This window comes from Lagopus muta, chromosome 1 (assembly GCF_023343835.1).
Source record: "Lagopus muta isolate bLagMut1 chromosome 1, bLagMut1 primary, whole genome shotgun sequence".
Classification (NCBI taxonomy): Eukaryota; Metazoa; Chordata; class Aves; order Galliformes; family Phasianidae; genus Lagopus; species Lagopus muta.
Genome location: NC_064433.1, coordinates 111,384,281 through 111,395,487, shown reverse-complemented (window position 1 = coordinate 111,395,487; position 11,207 = coordinate 111,384,281). Strand labels below are relative to the sequence as shown.

General features: G+C 39.9%; 1 protein-coding gene across 1 annotated transcript in view; it reads right to left on the bottom strand.

Moving 5' to 3' along the window:
- Positions 1–236: 236 nt before the first annotated feature.
- Positions 237–11,207, bottom strand: part of MED14 (mediator complex subunit 14) — a 34,428-nt gene continuing 23,457 nt past the window's right edge. The window contains exons 19-31 of the mRNA XM_048937629.1: positions 11,107–11,198; positions 9,823–9,975; positions 9,313–9,582; positions 8,843–8,992; positions 8,194–8,305; positions 7,471–7,602; positions 6,595–6,777; positions 5,690–5,925; positions 4,862–5,041; positions 4,561–4,668; positions 3,998–4,123; positions 3,221–3,410; positions 237–391 (exon numbers count right to left, since the gene is read on the bottom strand). Of these exons, the coding sequence (XP_048793586.1) occupies positions 318–391; positions 3,221–3,410; positions 3,998–4,123; positions 4,561–4,668; positions 4,862–5,041; positions 5,690–5,925; positions 6,595–6,777; positions 7,471–7,602; positions 8,194–8,305; positions 8,843–8,992; positions 9,313–9,582; positions 9,823–9,975; positions 11,107–11,198 (2,006 nt within the window). The 3' untranslated portion in view covers positions 237–317. The remainder of the gene's footprint in view (positions 392–3,220; positions 3,411–3,997; positions 4,124–4,560; positions 4,669–4,861; positions 5,042–5,689; positions 5,926–6,594; positions 6,778–7,470; positions 7,603–8,193; positions 8,306–8,842; positions 8,993–9,312; positions 9,583–9,822; positions 9,976–11,106; positions 11,199–11,207) is intronic.

The window sequence follows — 11,207 nt, the reverse complement described above, 5'->3', positions numbered from 1 at the left end:
TCATACTCTGTATAGTATAAAACAGAATAGTAAATCTATTACCAGCAAGCTGATACTTCAATCTATTTCCTAGTCTGAAGTGTCTCCCATCAAAACACACTATACAACAGCACTATACAAAAGTCGTGGTGATACTCATTTGATGAAAGTGCATCCCTGAAAGTTTGCCATTTTTTATAGTTAGCTCTTAAAAAAAGTAAAATTAAACGTCCTCTTTTAATTGAAGGCTTAATTTCAGAGAGATTTTTTTTTATTTTTGTATTTTTTTTTTATTTTTTTGCTGTTTTGTCTCATTTTCAGCCTTCTTTTAAAAGTGTCTATGGACGCCCACCAGGGGGCAGCGTAAGATTAAGCATCAAATCCCGAACGGCTGCAAATATTGTGCATTCACCTGGAACAGGGAAAAGAGACATGTTAGCATCACACGCAACGGCAGAGCAACAGGCAGGGCTTAACTCTATCGGGCAGGTGAGGAAGCACGCTACTCGTGCCCCCTCTGAGCTGGGCCAACGCTCTGCCTGCTGGCGTGCTTCAAGCGCGGCCACTACTGCCCTCGTAGCCCAGCACGAGGAGCATCCTGCTAAGAGAATACAATTAATAGCCTCTACTGTACCCTGTCACAATTTTTTCCTGCATATTGGGAGAAACGTCCATTAAAAGAGTCTGAATTTTGCTGCTGAAGAAGCAGCAGCGTGAACAAGGAGATAAGAGCAGAGCCTGCGAGGATGCATTAATCCTAACTGCCAAACTAAAGATTCCCAAGACTGTTTAGGGCAAGTCATTATCATAGCAAAGATACAAATCGGGGCTAAGTGCCATCCACTGCATTGCTATCAACCAGACTTCAGCAAACTTAGTGGTGAAGCATTTTAAGAGACACCACACAAGTCCCTGGAGCTCCTCTGTAGGGATCATCTCCTGCAGCTGCAGGGACTTTCCTACCAGATGGAAGCCCGCTGCAGGACACAGGGATGGAGGCACACAGCTCAAGCTTAACTCTATATTACTCCAGGACACAGATTCCATCTCAGTTCACGTGTAACTACAGCCCAAAAATAAAATAGCTTTTTTCTTCCCCCAGGGAGGTACTGGCAGAGTATGTCAGGACAGTGCACTGGCAATGAGTCAGCGTTCTGCTGTTAAACGCAGCATCATGTGCTTGCCCACAGATCTGAAAATAAAACTCTTCCAAAAGAACTTACTTTTCAGTTACTGCCATTTTATTAGGAGGAAAGTTATGCTGAATACAAAATGCTTTCTCACAAAGAGAGAAAGGTAAAAAAGATACAGCCAAAATGAGGCAACACTGATTACGGGTTACAATGACAGTGTCAATAATATCATGTGTGCTCGGTGGGAAGCCCTCATCTTTTCTGACTGAGAGTGAAAAATTCACTTAACCATGCAAATTGCAAATAGGGCAGCAGAAGACCTAACACAGGTAGGAAAATCCTGAGCACAGCACAGTAGTGTCCCAACAGAAAGGATATCTGGGATCTCTCATGTACTGCTGTAAAAGTCTCCCAACTATCTGCTATCATCTGTTGGCTCTCCCATTTCATTCAGTGTTAAAGAACAGAAGGCATCTTGTTCTCTTTTGTCAGATACAGTGATGTGAGTTTTGACAGCAAGAACATATGAAATTGCAATTTAAGTGTCCTCAGGAAACACCCTACTTTGGGTGAGAGAGATCAATAGAGACTCATCCTTTCTTTCAGAAATTAGAGGAAAGCCTATCAGGATTGTCCTCTGCTTAGCTTGCTACAATCTTTTTTCCCTGGATAAGGTCCTGCTTGAGGCCACAAGCTCTATCTGTAGTTTTTCCTATCTGTACTTTGCTGCCTGCACTCCCCATTTACTTCTGGCGTGACAAACAAAAACTGTCTCTCCTCATCTACCTAACCATTGCCAGGAGACATGCACCTGGGATACTCAAGAGCTGCTTTGACTCCCTAAGCTGTAGGATTCTATGGAGGGTTTACCTTAAACACAATTGACTGCAATAATAAACAGCAAAACAAGCATCTGCTCCTTCCCTCCCTAGAGGAACTCAGTGGGGAAGCACCTTCCAAAAGGAACACCTGCTATTTAGACAAAGTATCTTGAAATAAAAGAGCTATTTAACCAACTGTTCTACCCTATCCTACACAGAACTCTTAACAAGCAAGCTTGAAGCTACCCTCCCTATGTACCTACACTATTACTACATGTCAAACAGGAAATGCTTGTTAATTAAATTTCATCACAGTTCTCCAAAACGTATGCATATCCACACCAATTTAAGATAAACATTACTCATGTTCTAGCAATCAAAACAAACCATCAGGCACAGTTAAAATCACCACGTAATGAGATGAATAATTACACAGAGTAGAAGTAGAATTCAACCTCTGGATTCACAACTTCAAACTATTCAGTGGGTTACTGAAAAAAATGCTTTGTTCTTCAGTGTGCAACTACAGCAGAACTGAAAGTTTTTGTTCTTGTAAGCCATTTGAGTATTAGCTTTTCAAACCATGCTCACAGACAACATACTGCCCAAAGAACCTGCTACTGCTCTTCAGTGTTGTCATATATTAAAAAAGATAAAAAGTGTAGCAAGGGAAAGCAAAGTTGCTCCCAGTGCACTACCTACCTACGGGCCAATGAACACTCAGAGCAAGCTATTGAGCTCAAACACTTCACAGTACGTTTGGTGAGCAGAACTGTAGACACCTTTGCTAGTGGACCCACTGACAAAGATGTATACAGTCACACCAATTACTTCTTCACCATTCACAGCACATGGACGAGTTATGATAACTATTTTAACATTCCCTTATATTCTACTGTTAAGCTTAATAACTTTATAGTTAAGCATGAAAACTGACACTTGACCACAGAATATTTATCGTGATTCATTCTGGGCACATTTGTTAAGAACTCCTACTGTGCAGGAAGATTTGGGCCAACAAGAGGTGCATTCTATTACTTTGGAGTGATACTTTGACAGTGATATTCAGCCTGAATCACCAGTGTAACCTTCTGGCATAGAAGTCTGCTGCACTGCCAGTGCTTGCTAATAAGTTACGTATTGCCTGTCATATCAGGAGTTTGTGATCACTAAAGAAGTATGACAGGAACCAAGAAGAATTCAGACTTAGAGAGATTTAGTTTTACACTGGAGATTTGTCACAGATGTCTGGGTGGAGAGAATATATCTACTGGACATGTACAGTACCTGGTCGTGGTGAATTCAGTTCAGCAAACCTCTTTAGAATATTGCTAACCATCATTGGAGCAGCAACAGAAGAATTCTGTTGCCTGGGAATGTCAGCCTGTTGAGTTGTACCCGAAGCCATATCATAAATAATTGGGACAATAATACTAACAGCTTCCTGTGAGACTGTTGTTTTCTGTGTTAGCTGGAGCTGTAGGGAAAAAAAAACAAAGCGTGTTCAATTAACAACATACTTCATCACAACTTCTCATTTTGTTAAACAATCTGGACCTACAGATAGTTTACACCTGAATGATAACTTCTCTGTTACAGAAGTGTCTGAAAACTGAGAGGGTGGAATGGTACACTCTCTCATTCTCAAAATCACCCTACACTGAGCACTGCTTCAGAGAAGACACCTACATATTTGTTCTAATAATCTCATTTGTGCTCTCCTTCCCCAGAACCACTACTATGTATCACTCTATCTAGGCAGTAAGTGCCTCAAAGAGCAAAATAATCAAAAGTTGAGCACACAAAGATATCTGCAGCCCAGCTTTAGGATGTATTGCCAGTGTTTCTTCAAGAGCACAAAACATGAGAAGGTGTTGTGCTTTTACAGGAGCGAGGCATTACTAAAGACATATATTAGTGTCTTATATTAGTCTTTATACTAAAGACGTCCATGCTTGACGTTTTTAGCTACTGTGATTATTAGACACAGTCTATGTTTCGTCCCTAACCAGTGGTGATTTCAAAGATATGCAGTCCTCAAAATTTTAAAACAGCCCTACTTACAAAAAACAACATTTTGGATTTCAGCACAACAGCAGGTGTTCCTGGAGGTGCAATTGGTGGTGCACTGGGAGGAATTGTTAAACAAAACTGCACGTTCCATTTCAGCTGACTTGCCTGATCAGGGAACTGTTTAGAAAGAGCATCACAGAGAAAAAACAGCAAAGACTCACATTAGTGACGTATATGTCTACAGACGAGGGAAGAGTTAGAAAATAGACTCTTCCTCTAAATAACAGATGTTTCCAAGTTCAGCACAAGTCAAAATAACTCTGAAAGAACTGAGAAGATAGCTGACAACAAGAACACAGTGATAAAGATTCCAGCCAGGCTACGTATGTGTCCAGTGTGCACTAACACACCTGCACTTTCTTGAAATCATTAGTTAAAGGGAGAAATTTGGGGAGTTTCCAGAAGAGCTAATAGTAAAACACAACCTTCTTTATTAACACTAGGTAACATATACAGAAAGTAATTTGTGTTCTCATAGAACATAGGCTTTTTTTTTTTTTTCCTTCCCAAATATAGTAACCAAAGTTGATTGAACTAAATAGAGGCTAACTTACCAGCTCAAGTTTCATGATGTGAACACAGTCCCTGAGGATATGCGTTGGAGCCCCTAATAATTTTGTGAAGGCTATTAGGGTGTTTGCTTTAAAAGGAGGTCCTGCAACCTAAAGAAAGACACCCATTAGTACTGCCTATTTAGATAACAGCTGTATCATTTAATATGGTAACCAGCATACACAGCTGTTAAATTTTTGTATTTTGCAGCCCTTACGTAACCCAAAGAAACTCAGCAGAACCAATGCTGAGAGACTGAAAGGAATACACAAAAATGTCAACATTAGTGATCTGAGTACATACTCTTGTTTCAAAGAACTTCTCCAAAACTTGTAATTCCTCCGATTTCCACTGTCCTGTATTTTCAGGTGTTACTTTGAGTTGCAAGGTCTGGTTGGTTTTGGGATTGAGTGCAACCCTGCACTTCAGTGCCTCCGTCTTAAACATGATTACACCTGGTTCATTGGAGTTTATTAACTGTAGCTGTACAAAGAGAAGCATCACATTCAATGACTTGCTCATTAAATAGCATGAAAACACACATTCACTCCCAAGACTGTACAGGTCAACTTATGCTGTTTCTAGAAAGAAACGTGATTCTTACATACAGGTAAATCTGCCTTGAGAATGAACCCTCTGCAGGGTTTGGCTTTTTCTTCATCACTTAAAGAATGCCAATGAAGCAAAGAGGTGACACTGTTTGTCTCCAACCCTAAAGCAACATTCAGGACTGAGTCGTCGTCGATTGCTAACTACTTCCTCAGACATTCCTGCCAAGGAGAGACATCCACAGTAAACCTCCAGCTGTTCTACTTAACTCACAGTTGACATACTAAACTCACAGAAACCAAAGCATCAGTTATTACGTCAGTTATTGTATTTGACTTGACCAAATAGGCTTCCCAGTTCTTGCTTGCATGGAAAGGAAACTGAACTAAATACTTTCTCTAAATTCTGATACTTGAGATGGGAATATTCAGAAGTATAGCAGAACAAATCTAATAGCAAACACTTGTGATATCTGAAGTGCTTCAGTTTGTATCTAATTGGAGATGTGGAGTACAGAAGCACTAAGATGAACACCTCCAAACTGATATTTGCAAATCAATGTTAAAACATCCTAAAGCATACCGTTTCCTGTTGTATGATCCTCTGAAGATGTCTCCTCATAATAACTGATCCAAGGAATCGCTCAAGAGGGGAGCAAAGATAGCTGCCAGCTAGTCCTGGCACAAGCCCAGGGGTAGGAGAGGGCAACAGCAGAACATTCAAGGCACTGTGGGTGAGGATTGTAGGTATGGATGCAGCCCAAGAACGCTGAGGTAGTTTACGAGGTGGAGGCATGCTTGTTGGCATTGCTTGGGAACCTATTAGTAAGAAAAAAGTAGTTGCAGTACGGAAGAATGTAAGTCGAATCCTCAGATGTGCATTCACTTGATTTGCTATCAGTACTCAAGCAATGACCAGCCTGGGCCAAAGCTTAATCTTTCTTATTTGAGCATCTAGCTGCCTAGTAATAGGCAACAAAGCCAAAGTCAAAGCATCAGAGCTTCAACCCTTGATTGGTGCAAAGTCTCAGTAACATTCACTCGTTCCCTTTTCCTCTTTCTTCAGTGTGCTAGCAGATATCACAGATACAACAAACTGAATGAGACCTAAAGACAGCTAGATCAATCTTGCAAGAGAAGCATTACAGCTCCATAATATGAGAAGTTATTTTGGTAGGCAAATATCACTGTTTTCATTCCAAAGATTTTTCTCTCAGTCACATAGCCCAATAGTTTAAGACTAACTTTTGTATTTCAAGAGGCATCAATCCTGCCGACATTAATGCTGTATGATTCAACTCATTTTCTAGTTTGCTATAGAATACTTGAACTGGTCCAGAATAAAGGCTTCATTTCTTTACCTATTTTACTACACAAAGAAAGAAAGAAAGCACTGTTAGGTTGAGACACAAACCTACCAAAAATGCCCAGAACTAGAAATGCTAAACATGAATGTTTCACAATTGTAATGCTAATAATGCAACCTACTTGTTCCAGCTCGAGGAGAATGAGAGGCATCTGGGATAGGTGAATGAAGGGAAGGGTTGGCTGGTGACATTCCAGGCATCCGTGCTGCTGGTGATGGACCAGAAACCTGGGGAGATCCTGGCCAGTTCCCTGCACGCTGACTGGGTGACATCATGGTGTATGGTGAGCTTGGATCTATGGTACCTGCAGATATTACAAGACCATCATCTTAAAAAAAAAAAATTCAAGGCTTACCAAACTAAAAAATACTTGCAAAATCTACACAATTTTAAGACACCTTCAGTCTTTCAGAATTTATTTTACATCTGTACTAAGTGGGCAGATGAAAAAAAAACAAGATAGAAATTTAAGGGTTTTCTGCTTGTGTTTTTCAAAATAAAATAAAATAGAACATTAAGGCAAATCAATGCCTTTAACACAACTGGGATGAAACTAAAGAGAGCTCTTGCATATAGATGTTTCTATTGCTCCTCAGCAAATGAAAGCCTCAGCTGGGGATGAAGCCTCCAGCTGAAGATGTTCTTAATCTAAGCTCTATCTTGGAATTATCTCCGCAAAAGTACCTTTGGTGTAATACTCCATTACAAAAGCTGATCAGAGCAAGCTTCTTACATTGTCTACTGTGTATCTATTTCACTTAGTTCATCTCCACAGTTTTATTGGGGTGCTAGAATAACCACCTGAACCTTCACTGATTGCAATCTGTGCCATGCAGCGACTTTTGACTGCTGTTAACAGTTACACACATGAATAAAAACAGCTACTTAAGTCAATTATGAAATTTTTTTCCCCCCCCCCATTTAATTATGCCCAGGAAGAGTTAATTTTGAGCAGCAAATGCGTTCTCCCTGTCCCTGCATACAGTAAGGAACTCACCGTGTGGACTGGCAAAGTTCGCTGTTTGACCCATTGTAATTCCAAGGGAAGAAGGTGAAGGAGTTGGACCAAAGGATGCTGGTGATGGTGCTCTTAAAGCTCCACTAGGTGAGCTCGCAGCATGCAAGTTTCCTGATCAAAGATATCACATCATGACATACACATTTCCCATTTTTTTTCTACCAATTGCTACAGCTCCCTCATTTTAGGGAGTCAGGAAACAAAATTGCACTAAAAGGCTGTATTTTGTGCATGCATGAAGATTATATTTTCCAGAGGAATTCAGCACACACACGAAGCTTTACAAGATACCTGACTTGAAGAATGGCATTTTCCCCTCCCTTAAATTCAAACAGATTCAACTGTTGCACTGTAACAGTTGGAAACAGAAAGCTAAGCTTTGGTGATTAAAAGCTTTTCTGAAGGAGGAGGCATTTAAAATGATCAGGTTTTAACTGAGCAAGCCAGAAACCTTAAGAATAAAACAGTCTCAAAGATTATATAGCCACACTTCTGCCATTTTTTTTTTTTTATGCTTTGAAGTACACCCTTCAAAACATGCACAGCAGGACTTTGCTTTGTTGTTCTTCCAAATTATAAAGTATATTAACTTGACTAACTTGGAGCTAAACACAGCTTGAATATCAGAAAGCAGGAGGCACGCACAAAAAGCTGCATGTGTATTTTCAGTATGATTAGCTCACAAATTCTCAGCCATCTCACCTGGTGACTGTGTGTGCATCATAGATGGAGAAGGTGTCACTGTGTTGTGATAGGAGGTGGGTGGCGAAGTAAGAGGATATGCTCCTGATGCTCCTGCCTGCTTTGCAAACGGCTGAAAGTGTTAACACAACAGAAGTCTTTCATCATTTCGAACAAAAACTGAGTGCAAGAGAATACTAGTGAGAGTTTGATCTTTATCTATGCTTTATTCAATTCCCTATAACACCTTGTTCACAACACACTATTTTTTTTAATTATTTTATAGTTTTTCAAGACAAAAATGACTCTGTATCTCATCCTTCCTTATCCATCACTCTGTACAGAGAAGCCTCCTGACTCTTCCCCCCTCCCTTCCCTACCCCTCATCTTTCATCCTCAACAGCCATTTTCCCACCCTCCATCAAAGCTTTGCTTCTAAAATGGCAAGTCTCATGTGACACTTCAAAGCTGCTGGTCATCTGCTACAGGCTGTTTACACTGGAATAAAAAATGACAAATTAATGTTTTGCCCCAAGGGAAATTCCATCACGTAACACTTTTATAGTCTCCCATTCAATTCTTCACTGCCAATTATTCCAGAAAGTAATCTTAAAAACCTGCATTTGTGGAAGACTAAGCTAAACGTTTTTAACTTTTGTCTGTAGGCTACCTGCTGTGGTTGCTGTGGTTGCTGAGGCTGAAGCTGAGATATCAAAGAATCCATCATGTCACCTCCAATAGGAGAGGGCGGGTTATCGTCTTCATTTACAGACCGTCTTCGTGCATCCTGGTTGCTGTCAACAAACATGTTCAGGAATGTCTGCGGATAAAAAGGTTTTGTTAGTAAACAGTCATTTTCCATTTGCAGTGTATTACATGAGTGACCACAGGTCATTAGCAGAAGCAGAACTAACCACTAGTAAGCATTCATTACACATAGTATATAAAGTTTATAAAATATATGAATTCATAAACAGAATTTTTCTGTGGAAAGTGGATCTTTAAGTTCAATTCACAGCCATCCTCCTTTCTTTCAAAAAGGGGTCTTCTATCATCACCAAACAATAAGCCTTGCTTAGTAATATGAAATATCTCTGGTTACCCGAAACACCAACTTAAAAACAACTTGGAAACAGTCACCTTTAATCCAGGTGCAGGGTAAAAACCTTCAACTATTTTGCTGTTGTCAAAAAGACTGTACGCTCCATCACGTATTGCTACAACGCCACGGCTCCGGCAGTAGATGTCAATGCAGTACATGTTCCTGAAAGCCAGCCTGATATGTGTAGGTGACTGTGGCAAAATTGAGAAACACTGATAGGCAGTGTTAGTGCGTTGAGTCAGACCCAGCATGGGCACAGTTGGAAGTTTGTTGATGGCATTTAATGGAGCCTGAGTGTCAAACAAAACCTGAAAAAGAACAGATATTGAGAGACCAGACAGCTTACCGTTAAGTAAAAGTCTGCAAAAATCTGGGCTGGGTGGGGACAGATATAATAGGGGCAGGAAAGGTACTATCTTTCCCAAGTCACCTTCTGCCAAGGAGATTCATAATCAATACACACATGTAATTTTGAAGATAACAGTTTAATCAGCAATCACCTCTTGGTCACCTTGGACTTCTCCTGAGGGAAGCGTTTAAAACATTACCTGTAACAGCAGCACCACATTTGGTGTTTTATTAAACATCTCCTGGAGCTGGTGCAGAATTGTGTTGTGGCAGTTACTGCAACCTGAGTTTGGGCCAACAGTTCCCAGTGAAATGTGGAACTTTTGGAGTATGGAGTTCCACTGAATGCTGATCTGCAACATTAAGAACAAAATGTCCTTGGAAACTAGAACCAAGAGGTTATTACAAGAAAGCTGGTCTGATCTCACTTTTATCCTTTTTCACAAAACCTCAGATTCCTAACTCACGGTTCAGGTTCTGGAAAGACTTCTGTTAGCTTTTGTATAACTTATTTAGTTAGCTGGATTGTTGACAACCATCAAACCAGAGTTACTTCAGCAAGTCAATCAACTTGAACAAGTGACTTTTCTGACAGAGTTGAGACTGAAGAAATTAAACATGAGAGACTCATACCACAAAGAACTGATCAAGAGTTGCTGGAAGTGGACTGATTACCTCCATCGTGTCACAAAAAAAAGAACTGAACAAGCTAATATGTAAGGAAGTGACACACAAAATCTACAATGCTACTCTCATTGCTTACTAAGACTAACAGTCACAATAAAATGCACGTAGAAATACTTGTAAAAAATGTTTACAAAAAGACTTTCCAGGATGCACATTTTGAGCGCATCAACTACTTTGCATCAGTGCACGCTCAACTGTATTATTAGTCTGTAATAAATGTGGTTATTTCATTCCTTGCCCTGCATGTAGTGCAAGGGAGTGAGCAAGCACACAGACAGTAGACAAAGTCATTAATATGCTGTAAATTCAAATACTACAGAGTAAGCTAGACTTCTGATCAAGAGAACAGTACTGCTACAAAATAATTAGGGATTGTCCCATTTAAAAGCATGATACTACATTTAAAAAACTGAGTCATTTCTCTAAAGCAACATTAAGCTTAGAAGATTCATACATTCCAGTATAACTGCAGTAGCAACACATCATAAATTTGAATACAGCTGCTACACCAACCTTCACCAACCTTAAGCTATGCTGACAGATCAATGATGCCAGGAGAAGGATCAACTCTCCTTCCCACAGTTTGAAGTACATTGAACAGATTGTCAAAAATTCTAGACAAGAAAGAATCTAGCAAATTACTAATCCAGCGCCCTTTATTTCTGTCTTTTTTACATTGAATAATATTAATTCCACAATAACAATACCAGGATATATTTTGTTGCAATTCTAAGAACTCCAGGCCCACCCAATGTGTTCTCAAATATACATTTTAAGTGGACTTAGGAATTACTTACTGAGCTCCCCTTGGTAGTTCCATAACAAAGGATAAGCTTTCGGTAATTGTAGATACGAACTTCTGAAAAAATGTTTAAGTGGTTGGGTATGTCTTTGAAGA